Here is a 15,846-nt window from a genome sequence, read left to right as displayed (position 1 = left end):
CCATCGTTGCATTTGGTTTATCGGACGTCAGGTAGATTCAGCAAGATTATCATTAGTCATTCGTTAGACTGACACTTGTCCGAGTTACCATCTTCTGAAGTGAATGCAACTATTATCTCGCTCGCGAAAGTGTTTCTTGCCGGACCTTCTCAGAGGCCAATTCCTGGAGCATCGTCTGGATCAGTTGCTTGTTTTCTTTTTAATTAACTTTTGCTAATGTATTCCGCCCCCCCCCCCTCATGAACCACTGACCTTACCGTTGGTGGGGAGGCTTGCGTGCCTCAGTGATACAGATAGCCGTACCGTAGGTGCAACCACAACGGATGGGTATCTGTTGAGAGACCAGACAAACGTGTGGTTCCTGAAGAGGGGCAACAGTCTGGATGATTGGCTGATCTGGCCTCGTAACACTAACCAAAACGGCCTTCCTGTGCTGGTACTGCGAACAGTTGAAAGCAAGGGGAAACTACAGCCGTAATTTTTCCCGAGGGAATGCAGCTTTACTGTATGATTAAATGATGATGGCGTCCTCTTGGGTAAAATATTCCGAAGGTAAAATAGTCCCCAATTCGGATCTCCGGGCGGGGACTAATCAGGGAGACATCATTATCAGGAGAAAGAAAACTGGCGTTCTACAGATCGGAGCGTGGAATGTCAGATCGCTTAATCGCTTAGGTAGGTTAGAAAATTTAAAAATGGAAATGGATAGGTTAAAGTTAGATATAGTGGGAAGTAGTGAAGTTCGGTGGTTGGAAGAACAAGACTTCTGGTCAGTTGAATACAGTGTTATAAAAACAAAATCAAATAGGGGTAATGCAGGAGTCGGTTTAATAATGAACAGGAAAATAGGAATGCGGGTAAGTTACTACAAACAGCACGATGAAAGCATTATTGTGGCCAAGATAGATACGAAACCCACGCCTACCACAGTAGTAAAAGTTTATATGCCAACTACCTCTGCAGATGACATAGAGATTGATGAAATGGATGATGAGATAAAAGAAATTATTCAGATAGTGAAGGGAGACGAAAATTTAATAGTTATAGGTAACTGGATCTGGATAGTAGGAAAAGGAAGAGAAGGAAACGTAGTAGGTGAACATGGATTGGCGGGAAGAAATGAAGGAGGAAGCTGCCTGGTAGAATTTACACAGAGCATAACTTAATCGTAGGTAACACTTGGTTCAAGAATCATGAAAGAAGGTTGTATACATGAAAGAAGCCTGGAGATACTAGAAGGTATCAGATAGATTATATAACGGTAAGGCAGAGATTAAGGAACTAGGTTTTAAATTGTAGGACACTTCCAGGGGCAGATGTGGACTCTGACCACAATCTATTGGTTACGAACTGTAGATTAAAACTGAAGAAACTGCATAAAGGCGGGAATTTGTGGAGATGGGACATAAATGAACTGAAAAACCAGAGGTTGTAGAGAGTTTCAGGGAGAGCATTAAGGAACGATTGACAAGAATGGAGGAAAGAAATGCAGTAGAAGAAGAATGGGTAGCTCTGAGGGATGAAGTAGTGAAGGCAGCAGAGGATCAAGTAGGTATAAAGACGATGGCTAATAGAAATACTTGGGTAACAAAAGAGATTGAATTTAATTGATGAAAGGAGAAAATACAAAAATGCAGTAAAGGAAGCAGGCAAAAAGGAATAAAAACGTCTCAAAAATGAGATCGACAGGAAGTGCAAAATGGCAAAGTAGGGATGGCTGGAGGACAAATGTAAGGACGTAGAGGCGTATATCACTAGGGGTAAGATAGATACTGCCAACAGGAAAACTAAAGCGACCTTTGGAGAAAAGAGAGCCACTTGCATGAATATCAAGAGCTCAGATGGAAACCCAGTTCTAAGCAAAGAAGGGAAAGCAGAAAGGTGGAAGGAGTATATAGAAGGTCTGTTCAAGGATGATGTTCCTGAGGACAATTTTATAGAAATGGAAGAGAATGTGGATGAAGATGGAATGGGAGATATGATACATCGTGAATAGTTTGACAGAGCACTGAAAGACTTAAGTCGGCCGGCCGAAGTGGCCGTGCGGTTAAAGGCGCTGCAGTCTGGAACCACAAGACCGCTACGGTCGCAGGTTCGAATCCTGCCTTGGGCATGGTTGTTTGTGATGTCCTTAGGTTAGTTAGGTTTAACTAGTTCTAAGTTCTAGGGGACTAATGACCTCAGCAGTTGAGTCCCATAGTGCTCAGAGCCATTTGAACCATTTTGAACTTAAGTCGAAACAAGGCCCTGGGAGTAGACAACATTCCATTAGAACTACTGACGGCCTTGACAGAGCCAGACATAACAAAAATCTACCATCTAGTGAGCAAGATGTATGAGACTGGTGAAATACCCCAGACTTCAAGAGGAATATAATAATTCCAATCCCAAAGAAAGCAGGTGTTGACAGATGCGAAAATTACCGAACTATCAGTTTAATAAGCCACGGCTGCAAAATACTAACACGAATTATTCACAGACGAATGGAAAAAACTGGTAGAAGCCAACCTCGGCGAAGATCAGTTCGGATTCCGTAGAAATGTTGGAACACGTGAGGCAATACTGACCCTACGACTTATCTTAGAAAATAGACTAAGAAAAGACAAACCTATGTGTCTATCATTTGTAAACTTAGAGAAAGCTTTTGACAATGTTAACTGGAATACTATCTTTCAAATCCTGAAGATGTCAGGGGTAAAATACTCGGAGCGAAGGGCTATTTACAATTTGTACAGATACCAGATGGCAGTAATAAGAGTCGAGGGACATGAAAGGGAAGCAGTGGTAGGGAAGGGAGTGAGACAGGGTTGTAGCCTATCCCCGATATTATTCAATCTGTATATTGAGCAAGCAGTAAAGGACACAAAAGAAAAATTTGGAGTAGGAATTAAAATCCATGGAGAAGAAATAAAAACTTTGAGGTTTGGCAACGACATTGTAATTGTGTCAGAGGCAGCAAAGGACCCGGAAGAGCAGCTGAACGGAATGGACAGTGTCTTAAAAGGAGGATATATGATAAACATCAACAAAATCAAAACGGAGGTAATAGAATGTAATCGAATTAAATCGGGTGATGCTGCGGGAATTAGATTAGGAAATGACACGCTTAATGAGTTTTTCTATTTGGGGAGCAAAATAACTGATGATAGTCGAAGTAGAGAGGATATAAGATGTAGACTGGCAATGGCAAGAAAAGCGTTTCTCAGTAAGAGAAATTTTTTTAACATCGAGTATAGATTAAAGTGTCAGGATGTCGTTTCTGAAAGTATTTGTATGGAGTGAAATATGGACGAAAATAGTTTGGACAAGAAGACAATAGAAGTTTCCGAAATGTGGTGCTACCGAAGAATGCTGTAGAGTAGATGGGTAGATCACATAACAAATGAGAAGGTATTGAATAGAACTGGAGAGAAGAGAAATTTGTGGAACAATATTCCTATGCGAAGGGATCGGTTGATAGGGCATATTCTGAGGTATCAAGGGATCACCAATTTAGCATTGGAGGGCAGAGTGGAGGTTAAAAATCGTAGAAGAAGATCAAGAGATGAATACACTAAACAGATTCAGAAGGATGTAGGTTGCAGTAGGTACTTGGAGATGAAGATGCTTGCACAGGATAGAGTAGCATGGAGAGCTGCATCAAACCAGTCTCAGGATTGCCTTTCCTGGAGTGTAAGGCCTTCTGCCGTGATTGTGGTCATTTGCCTTAAAATTCTAATTTGGTATTTGTATTTTAGCAGTAAGCCTTAAAACCTTATTTACTGCCATTCCTGGCGTCTGATGCCGTCTACTGTGTTTGTGGCGACTTGCCTTTAATATTTCAATACCTATAATTTGCAAGTTGCGACGAGTTTTAAACAATTCTTAATTTACTGTCATTCCTGGCGTGTAAGGCCTTCTGCTCAGAAGCAAGTGGGTTGCTTATAAAACATTATCTGTTGTATCTGTTTTTAATGGTGATTTGCTAAATTGTAACTCGCTGAAAACACTATTACACTACCGGCCATTAAAATTGCTACACCAAGAAGAAATGCAGATGATAAACGGGTATTCATTAGACAAATATGTTATACTAGAGCTGACATGTGATTAAATTTTCACTCAATTTGGGTGCATAAATCCTGAGAAATCAGAACCCTCAACAACCACCTCTGGCCGTAATAACGGCTTGATACGCCTGGGCATTGAGTCAAACAGAGCTTGGATGGCGTGTACAGGTATAGCTACCCATGCAGCCTCAACACGATACCACAGTTCAGCAAGAGTAGTGACTGGCGTATTGTGACGAGCCAGTTGTTCGCCCACCACTGACCAGTCGACTGAGCAGTCGAAAATTTTCTGTATCCAGAAAGCCCCATACAGGAACTGCAACATGCGGTCGTGCATTATAATGCTGAAATATAGGGTGTCGCAGGGATCGAATGAAGGATGGAGGCACGGGTCGTAATACATATGAAATGTAACGTCCACTGTTCAGAGTGCCGTCAGTGGGAACATGAGGAGTCCGAGACGTGTAACCAATGGCACCCCATACCATTACGCAGGTGATACGCCAGTATGGCGATGACGAATACAAGCTTCCAATTTGCGCTCACCGCGATGTCGCCAAACACGGATGCGACCATCATGATGCTGTAAACAGAACCTGGATTCATCGGAAAAAATGACGTTTTGCCATTCGTGCATCCAGGTTCATCGTTGAGTACACAATCGCAGGCACTCCTGTCCGTGATTGAGCGTCAAGGGTAACAGCAGCCATGGTCTCCGAGCTGATAGTCCACGCTACTGCAAACGTCGTCGAACTGTTCGCGCAGATGGTTGTTGTCTTGCAAACGTCCCCATCTGTTGACTCAGGGATCGAAACGTGGCTGCACGATCCGTTACAGCCATGCGGATAAGATGCAGGTCATCTCGACTGCTAGTGATACGAGGCCGTTGGGATCCAGCACGGCGTTCCGTATTACCCTCCTGAACCCACCGATTCCGTATTCTGCTAACATTCATTGGATCTCGACCAATGCAGCAGCAGTGTCGCGATAAGATAAACCGTAATCGCGATAGGCTCTAATCCGACCTTTATCCTCCTTAGACGAGGCATCACAACAACATCTCACCAGGCAACGCCGTTCAACTGTTGTTTGTGTATGAGAAATCGGTTGGAAACTTTCGTCATGTCAGCACGTTGTGGGTGTCGCCACCGGCGCCAACCTTGTGTGAAAGCTCTGAAAAGCTAATCATTTGCATATCACAGCATCTTCTTCCTGTCCGTTAAATTTCGCGTCTGTAGCACGTTATCTTCGTGGTGTAGCAATTTTAACGGCCATTAGTGTATTTTTTTACCGAATAGTTTCCTAAAAATCGAATGAGAACGACAGCACAGTTGAGAACAAGAGCGAATCCGAAAATAGTGTATTTATATTTTTATGTGAAAACTAAGTTTTGCGTGGGGCGACCAGTACCTCAGTGGTCGTGGGCACACAGATGGAGGGCGAAGCTTGACACATCTTGTGCAGCCTATTTACTTCTATCCTCTGTGGCTACAATCGACTTTCAACGCACCCATCTGGTGTCTGCCGTCTGGCGTTATGAATCAGCTAATTTGTACCTCTGTCATTGGGTGTTTGTATTGCTAAAAGTGTTGTGTGGTTAACTAATACGCCAAATACGTTTATTTTGTGAGTGTATTGATCCACAAAAATTGCCTAAAATTTGTATTAATTATATTTTTTATTTTTTCAACCGCAGATACCACATTTTCTGCCTGTGTTTCATTACTTACACAAAAATAAGCCTTTATTTCTGTGTGTTAAGATAACAAATATACTTAAACAATTATTTGTAGTATATATGGTGACAGCATGCTGTTTGCTCTTGAGATATAAATATTTTCCACCTTTGCCTCTCTTACTATATATGTAGCAATACGCGGTAAATATTCTTGATTCCTTAGAAAATGCTGAGCAGCAATAATATTCGTTTGCTTAGACTGATCAGTAGTGGAATACAAAATACCATTGATGTAATAATTTCTGATGTTATGGAAATGTGGTATTGAAGTATTTTATACAGAGGTAAGAAGTATTTTCAGTAACTTAACGATTTGGTAATGGGACTTCTTTTGTGTACAATCATTGCACGTAATTTACATAGATTTACATTAATAATCATTAACAATAGTATGATTAGGATGTGGTACATGCCGGAAAGGAATTTTTATATTTTCTTCTAATCATTCTCGCAATAAGACAAAGTTGATTTCTTTGTATGTTGATTACCATCTAATACATAAACAAAATGTAAAGTTCATAATTTTCAGCGTAGGGACGAGAGAATGCGAATGTACATGATGTTTCTGCTGGATTGCAATGTGATACTCAGGAAGGAGAAATTGTTGGGTTGTTCATCGATTATTTGTTTGCTTGTGGGATTTCTATTTTATTCTCTATTGGTTATCAAAAAAACCTGCTTTCTCACATTTTTGAAAAAAATAATGTGTATGGGGAATATAAATGAACACTGAAGTCTTTGATGTCACAGCGCACTGATATTGCACACCTTCCTTAACTGCTCGCACCTGTTTCTCCGAAAAGCAGTGCCTTGCTGTATAATGACAACAACGCCCCAGCGCTAGTAGTAATGCACGGTCTTTGCATTAGAAGGAGAGTCAATGTTGAGCTTCCTTATGAAGTGGTCATGCGCTGCTATGCCCATATGAATAACGTGTAGAACTTGGTAGAAAGTATAATTAATAGTAAAAAGTGTTACTTCGGTTTGTAGATCAGAAAATATTTTAGTTATTTAGCAGAAAGCTGCTTGGTATTAATCAAGAGAATTATGTTTGATACAGACCATGTCTGAGAATCAGTGACTGTCGTGGAGAAGCATACTGATAGCAGAACGAAAATGGAAAGGCCTTCATGATCAGCGATTACCTGATTAGTTAATGAGGTAACGTAATGTAGCAATGGTTGCTTCAGTGTGAATGTTAAACAAAGATAACTGTTAAAAAAGAGTGGCTGAGTGTAGATATTTTTAGGGAAGAGTGTTGTGTGCGAAAGGAATAACAAAACAAAATATTTTGAGTTATACTGTTACCATTGCAAAGTGATATGTCCGAAAGAAGAGACACTACACATTCATATAATTGCTACACCTCAGCGGGCTATGAATGCACTACCATCAGTGCGGGTGCACATTTACATTCGATCTCCAATGAGAATCCAAAATTAGTGAGCATGGAGGACATGGACAGGGACTATGGAAAAGTGGTGGCGCCAGGTGGGAGGTTGAGTCAGCTGAGGCGCGTACCGAGATAGCCCGCGCATTTTACCATTAACATTGTGTGTGTCTGGGCGGCATAGCGGCTAATGCAACTGTCTAATTAGCAGGAAATCCCGGGTTCGAGTCTCGGTCCGGCACACAGCTTCATTCGTCGCCGCTCACTACACAGAAAGTCCCGATGCAGCTGATACCTTCAGTTCCATCCCTTTCCTTTTATTCCTCTCCCCCTCCACCTTCAATTTACATAATACATATCACAGCTACGGAATCTGCTAGGTGTCTGGTCTTTCAGACATAAAAGACTGCTTTTGCTTGAAAAGTTATTTTCCTGCCACAAAGATGATCTTCATGAAACTTTTTGTCATTTTTAAACCACACGTAATAAGTTAGATGCACATCATTGTGGTTGTTTGTAGCTTTACCAAAGAGAACAGAGAAACACAACTACCTGTGAGTTTTTCAGGCAGTTGAACATTACAGTCGTCAGCTTTATTCAGCATTCGATGGCTAGTACTATGGTCTGACAAAGGTACCCTTACCAGTGGCTTGGCACCTATGTAAATTATCATAATAGGTACCATGTGCAGAGCATCTAGTAGAATAAGGTCGTTCTTTCTCTTTGCCACAAAGTAGGCAACTTTCTTAGATGAATGAAGAGCTTCTATAGGAATCGTAACATCTTTAGTGTAAGTTTTTTTTTTTAAATTTGTGGAAGAGTATTCTCATGGATTGTTGACCACACTACCGTGATTTGAATGCAGTCATTGTTTCATTTTATTAGGAAACATGCTTAAAAAAATGACACTCTGAGGTCGATCTTCATTTCCAACATTTAAAACCGGAATTCAAGAATCTGTCGTCGCATTTCCTACATTTACGTCTGTTCGTCTCTTTACAATCGCTTGATACATTTGAAATATCAGGTTTTGTACTTGCATTTAATGATTTGTCCATGCTGACAGAGAAAAACAAATCACAAATGCAAACAACAATTTAAAACGGATCTGTATTCGACAAAAGTTGCCTTTAAAATTTCTTTGCTAAAAACAAATGAGCTATATAGTAGGATTTAGCTGCCATAGTAAAAGCACTTCATTGCCAGCCTGCTAGATATCAACACTAGCGCACACTTGTTCCTTTACTCATGAAGCAAATGAACGAAAGTATTGTTTTTATAAAACCACTTCGACACCCCTACTGAAAGGCCGCGATGGTCCTGGGAGCAGTAATTCACAGCTTGAGAACGCATTGGTAAGCTGAGCTTGTCTTACCATTTGAATGCCACAGCAACATGCAACTGCAGCTCCGTATTTTATGTGACTGGATAAATTAAGTGAGAAGGAGAGGAAGAACCACAAATTATACAATGGTTAGCAGTCGATGGAAGGTTGGGCACACTCACCAGCGCAGAAGTGGAAAATGACGTTGAGCACGGAGGGCCCCAGCAGCTGCTTGAGCTGTGTCGGTCTCTCACGGCTGTCACTCAGTTCTTCCAGCAGGGCGCGCACCTCCTCACCCACCAACGCCTGCATAGCAGCCCCACTGAAGCCCAGAGAGCGCAAGTGGCGCATCACGAAGGCGCGCTGCTCCTGCCACAACTTGCCATCCACCAACGTTACTCCTGCACAACCAAAACACCTGCCAATCAGCTCAATGTTTCACGCTCTACCCAACCAGATATTCAGTATCAAGTCAGAAGTACAAAGAAAAAAAGAAATATCTGGGCATAACGTCTCGTCGACATTGAGGTCATTGGAGACAGAGCACAAATTGTGATTGGGAAAAGCGTTTCTACTTGTCATTTTCAAAGTAGGCATCATTGCTAATCATCTTTTTGGGGTTGGAAGCTTCAGTTGAATTCTTTTTCATCAATTAAATTTGGTTTTTTAAATTTTGTGTTTTGAAAAACACAACGTATTTCTTTTTCTACTTATCCAAACATATTCGGACGTCTATGGACCATATTCTGTAGATGTCGCTTTATTTCTGAGAATTTATTATACAACAACCGTAGCTCATGGTAATGTTAGGCCTAAAAATTTTAGCACGTGAATTTTTGGTACTGAGAATGTTAAGCCATCAGTTGTCTTCTGTGTGAAATTTTTAGCAGAATATGTTTTGAGACAATGTACTACCATTACAAGTGCTATAAAACAAGGAAACCAATCAATAAATGGCAACACAACATGTACTTGCTGTTATATAAAATATTTATATCGTCCTGTAGTATAACACATAAGCTTCTGTGCCATTAGACACCATCAAAAGTAAAAACCCAGTAATAGACAAGTTTTTTCAAACATAAAACTCTTCTTAAAACATTTTAAAACATCTCAAATCACAGTTGTAAACTAAAGGTAGCCGCTTTCACCTGCCAAAGATATACTTTCCTGGGATGCATAGATACAGCCCCCAACGATGTAACTCTATCATAGAATCTACAAACTGTAACGGTGCCAGGTGGAGACACCTCAATATTGTCAGGATATGGGCCTGTAGAATATCTTTTGGCGCTAATAAAACATGATTAGCATGTTAACATTTATTGGTTCAGATTTATTATTGAGTTTCTCCTCATCACCAGCAGCTGACATTTCATACCAGGGACCTCCTGGAATTCCAGTGACTCCTTTTGTTAGCCTGGCTTCTGTCACCAGTGCCACTTCTCCAGCAGTTCAGCTGATGTCTTGTGAGCTGCTGCCTGCCTTTCTGCAGGTGGAGCTATAGTGTGAGAGTGTTCCTACACTGTTTAGGGCACTCTCAATCCCACTCTGGAAGATGACAATGATCTACGTTGACCTATTGAGATGTACCATGCTGCTGGATGTCATGTAGTTGGACAATCCTGGCCCTATTGGACATGTAGGCTGTAGCACTTGCAAGGTGCCTACCATGATGATTAGAAACTGAGGCACTGGATGGCTCTTTGACCCTGCAGTGACGATATGTTAATGTGATAACCACCATGAGATGTACTGGTGTTGGAAGACCCTCAGCATCCATATCATCAAAATGATAGATGGCTACCAATGGTAAGGCCGATGAGTGAGAGATCGTGGTTACCTGAATGTTGCCTTCTCAGAAATAGTAAGCAGCATGTTTATGAGGATTGCTGAAATATGTAAAACATAAATGTCACTAAACCATAACATCACTGAATTGAATGCTATTGGTATGAACGCCATCACCACTAATGACCAACTGCATTCAGATCTGGGGAACTGAGGTATTTATGGATTGAGGTAAGATGTGAAGCTCTGTTCATTATGACTGAATGTGGCCCATTTCTTTACCAGAAGTCAGCAGTCCTTGTTCCACAGTAAAAGTTGTTACAGGTGCTTAACTGCAGTGTTAGGTCTCTGAAATGCGTTATTGCATCTGAGGTAACGCTTGTTTTTTCACATCACAAGGGCTAACAAATATTGATGTCTCTGTCCATTTGTCTCAGCGCACATTTTGCTGAATGTGTAACTTGTGCTTGTTGGTTGGCACCAATGTAGGAGTGTGTGCTTATGTACATGACCGATTTACAGTGCTTATTGTTCCTTTCTGCTGCACAGCTATGCCAACACCTCTGTCTGGCATCACCTGTGACTGTGCTAGTGTGATCTTAAGAAAAATTTAATTCCTTCCCCTTTTCTATTTTGGGGTGTAACAGAAATTACACTGAGGTGACAAACTTCATAGTATAGCAATATGCACATATACAGATGGAGGTGGTATCGTGTACGCAAGGTGTAAAACGACATACATTGGCAGAGCTATTATTTACACTTAGGTGATTTATGTGAAAAGCTTTCCAAGGTGGTTACTGCTGCACGAAACGAATTAACAGACTTTGAATGCAGAATGGTAGTTGGAGCCAGGTTCATGGGACATTCCATTTCGGAAATCATTAGGGAATTCAATAATCTGAGATCCACAGTGTCAAGAGTGTGCCAAGAATACAAAATTTCAGTCATTACCTCTCACCATGAACAATGCACTGGCAAGTGACCTTTACTTAACAAATGAGAGCAGTGGCATTTGCATAGAGTTGTCAGTGATAACTGACAAGCAACACTGCGTGAAATAACCGCAGAAATCAACGTGTGATGTACGACGAATGTGTCTGTTAGGACAGCGAGCCGAAATTTGGCATTAATGGGCTATGGTAGCAGACGACTGATGCGAGTACCTTTGCTAACAGCAAGACATCACCTGCAAGCCTCTCTGGGCTCGTGACCACTGGGCCTTAGACCACTGAAAAACCGTGACCTGGTCAGATGTGTCCCGATTTCAAATGGTAAGAGCTGATGGTAGGGTTCGGCGCGGACCCCACAAAGCCATGGACCCAAGTTGTCAGCAAGGCACTGTGCAAACTGTTGATACCTCTACGATGTTGTGTGGTGTGTTTACATGGAAGGGAGTGGGTCCTGGTTATATTTGGCTACTTGGAGGCCATTAGCAGCCATCCATTGACTTCATGTTCCCAAACAACGATCGAATTTTTATGAATGACAACGCGCCATGTCATCGGGCAACAATTGTTCACGATTGGTTTGAAGACCAGTCTGGACAATACGAGAAAATGATTTGGCCACCCAGATCACCTGACATGATTCCAATTGGTCATTTATGGGACCTAGTGGAGTGCTCAGTTCATGCACAAGATCCTGCTTCGTAACACCTTCTCAGTTATAGACAGCTATAGAGACAGAACTGCTCAATATTTATGCAGGAGACATCCAACGACTTGTTGAGTCCGTGCCATGTCATCGTTGCTACACTATGCCAAGCAAAAGGAGGTCCGACACGGCATTAGGAGATTTCCTCTGTCACCTGAGAGTATATATAGGGCCATAGAAAATTCTAAAAACCGACACTACACATGTGTTGCGTGATGTACGTCCATATAGAATGGCCAACAGAAAACATACAACCTATACAAAGGACATGAATGCAAGCCTGAAGGACATTGTATTATAATAAATGCAGTTACTTTATCAACACAGTCACTGTCACCATTAATTATATAATCAGGCCTCGTGGGTCTGAAATGATGATACAGAATAATAACAGATATCTTCCTGTTCTTAGTTTCACGAAAGTGTGAGCATTTGGATTGTGACTGCGTGACATATGGAGGTTTGGTGTCACAAGTACCTGACGCTAATATGTATTCACAATGCATGAATCCATTTAACGACTTTCACAACTGCAAATTGTGAAAGACAGTGTCTGTTTCTTCATCCATGCATACATGTTTAAAAAATGTTAAAATGTGTGTGAAATCTTATGGGACTTAACTGCTAAGGTCATCAGTCCATAAGCTTACACACTACTTAACTTAGATTATCCTAAGGACAAACACACACACCCATGCCCGATGGACGACTCGAATCTCCGCCGGGACCTGCCGCACAGTTCATGACTGCAGCACCATACACCGCTCGGCTAATCCCACGCGGCATGCATACATGTCTGGCGGACATTTGCAGTTGCTGCATAAACACACAGACTGTCGCCATTAGTGATATTCTCAATACAGCTTCATGAGACAGTTGTAAGGTAGCTTCACAAGAGATAATGTGCATTTTTAATTTTATTTTGATTACTCACCTGAAACTACCTTAGTTTTTAAAGTGCATTTGTAATGTCGCTTTGCTTTTATGTTGTTTTATGACTTGAAAGCATGTCATCGGCATGGTAGGCGGAAGAATTTGCTTAAAGAGTTATCGATTTTCAAATACTTTTTTAGAGAATAATAGTGGTGTGTGTTCTGTACTTAATTTTCGGGCCTGTTGTACAACACTGGCGTGCTTTCTTTTAGATTTTAATTACATCCACTGTTTTCGTATCTTTCACACTTCATTCTAAGCTTGTAACACACGAGATTTGGGAGAAAACTAATGTCGCTATACCCATCGGGAAACACTACGTTATTGTCACCGCTCGCTAGTACATCGTATTGTTTTTGTCCAGTGTGGCGCTAATTTTGAAGTAAATGTGCGTCATCATGTTTGATTTAATATGTCTGTGTGTTGTGTGTGTGTGTGTGTGTGTGTGTGTGTGTGTGTGTGTGTGTGTGTGTGCGTGCGTACGTGCGTGCGTGCGTGTGTGTGTGCGTGTGGGTGTGTGCATGAGACAGAGAGAAAGAGAGAGAGAGAGAGAGAAGAGTTGAGAAGCAGGTATTTTTGGGTTATCGAGGATGTTTGTTATACTAATTTCTTTGAGGAAGCGTCTTTGTGTATTTATTAAACAGTGTTTGTGTTGCATAGTGTCGTGTATTTGTTCAGAACTGCCTCTCCTTATGTTATCGATTTTTGTATGTCATAGTTTCGATATTTTGTAAATTTTCCGTAGAAACTCATCTCACGGTCCTCACAGGACGCAACAGTCTCGCTTTCAGCGTTACGTGATTTAGGAAAACCATATAGAAAACGTAAATCACTATATCCGGAAGCGATGTTGAGCCCCATTCTTCCAGAAGGCGAATCCACGGTCTTATAAACCGAGTCACCTTGCTGTAAATGGCTAACTGTTGGTATGACGGCATGAGAGCAAAATATAACACTGTAAGTGCATATTTCGTTCACTCAAAGGTAACGTCACGTGTAAATATATGTTTAATGTCCAGCGACACAGAAAATTAAAAGCAACCACATTCTCTTCATTAAATCTTTCCCGAGATGTGACTGCGTTGTCGTATTGTTATGGGATCTAAGGTGTCCATGGACCGTAGATCTTGTCACTGGTGGGGAGGCTTTCGTGCCCCATCGCCATAGGTGTGTCCACAACGATGGGTATCTGTTGAAAGACCAGACAAACGCGTGGTTCCTGAAGAAGGGCAGAAGCCTTTTCAGTAGTTGCAGCGGCAACAGTCTGGATGATTGACTGATCTGGCCTTGTAACAGTAACCATAACGGCCTTGCTGTGCTGGTGCTGCGAATGGCTGAAAGCAAGGGGAAACTACAGCCGCATATTTCCCCCGAGGGCATGCAGCTTTATTATATGATTCAATGATGATTACGTCCTCTTGGGTAAAATATTCCGGAGATAAAATAATTCCCCATTCGGGACTGCTGAGGTCGTCGCTATCAGGAGAAAGAAAACTGGTGTTCTACGGATCGGAGCGTGGAATGTCAGGTCGCTTAATTGGGGAGGTAAGTTAAAAAATTTGAAAAGGGAAATGGATAGGTTAAAGTTAGATATAGTGGGAATTAGCGACGTTCGGTGGCAGGAGGAACGAGACTTCTGGTCAGGTGAATACAGGGTTATAAATACAAAATCAAATAAGGGTAATTCAGGAATAGGGTTAATAATGAATAAAAAAATAGTAACTTGGATAACCTACAACGAACAGCGAAGCGGACGCATGATTATAGTCAAGATTGGCACGAAGCCAACGCCTACCACAATAGTAAGTTTATATGCCAACTAGATCCGCAGAAATGTATGATGAGATAAAGGAAATTATTCAGATAGTTAAGGGAGACGAAAGTTTAGTAGTCATAGAGACTGGAATTTGATAGTCGGAAAAGGAAGAGAAGGAAAACTAGTAGGTGAATGTGGACTGGGGGGCAAAGAATGAACGAGGAAGCCGCCTGGTAGACTTTTCCACAGAGCATAACTAATCATAGCTAACACTTGGCTTAAGAATCATGATATATGGCTGTATATGTGGAAGAGGCCTGGACACACTCGAAGGTTTCAAGTTGATTATATAATGGTAAGACAGAGATTTAGTAACCACATATTAAATTGTAAGACATTTCCAGGGGCAGATGTGGACTCCGACCACAGTTTATTAGTTATGAACTGTAGATTAAAGAAAAAGAAACTGCAAAAGGGTAGGAATTTAAGGAGATGGGGCCTGGATAATCTGGAAGAACCAGCGGTCGTAGAAAGTTTCAGAGAGAGCGTTAGGGAACGATTGGCAAGAACAGGGGAAAGAAATGCAGTAGAGGAAGACTGGATAGCTTTGAGAGATGAAACAGTGAAGGTAGTAGAGGATCAAGTAGGTAAAAAGACGGGGGGTAGAAGAAATCCCTGGGTAACAGAAGAGATATTGAATCTGATGAAAGGACAAATTATAAAACTGCAGTAAATGAAACAGACGAAAAGAGTACAAACGTCTCAATAATGAGATCTACAGGAAGTACAACATGGCTAAGCGGGGATACCTAGAGGACAAATGTAAGAGAGTAGAGGCCTGTATCACTAGGAGTAAGGTAGATACTGCCTACAGGAAAATTAAAAAGATCTTTGGAGAAAAGAGAACCACCTGTATGAATATTAAGAGCTCGAATAGAACAAGTCCTAAGCAAAGAAGGGAAAGCAGAAAGGTGAAAGAAGTATACAAAGGGTCTATACAAGGGCGATGTACTTGAAGGCATTATTATGGAAATGGAAGAGGACTTAGATGAAGAGGAACTGGGAGATATGACACTGCGTGAAGAATTTGACAGAGCACTGAAAGACCTAAGTCGAAACAAGGCCCCGGAAGTAGACAACATTCCATTAGAACTACTGACGGCCTTGGGAGAGCCAGGCCTAACAAAAGTCTACCATCTAGTGAACAAG

The 15,846-nt window shown here is 41.4% G+C and overlaps 1 protein-coding gene across 1 annotated transcript in view; it reads right to left on the bottom strand.

Annotated features, from left to right (window-relative positions):
• Positions 1–15,846, bottom strand: part of LOC124795924 (methyl farnesoate epoxidase-like) — a 416,805-nt gene that overhangs the window by 155,358 nt on the left and 245,601 nt on the right. The window contains 1 exon segment of the mRNA XM_047260004.1: positions 8,684–8,902. Within this exon segment, the coding sequence (XP_047115960.1) occupies positions 8,684–8,902 (219 nt within the window).

Source organism: Schistocerca piceifrons, chromosome 4 (genome assembly GCF_021461385.2).
Source record: "Schistocerca piceifrons isolate TAMUIC-IGC-003096 chromosome 4, iqSchPice1.1, whole genome shotgun sequence".
NCBI lineage: Eukaryota > Metazoa > Arthropoda > Insecta > Orthoptera > Acrididae > Schistocerca > Schistocerca piceifrons.
Note: the sequence above shows the minus strand (reverse complement) of the source record. Positions and strands in the feature narration are given on the sequence as shown.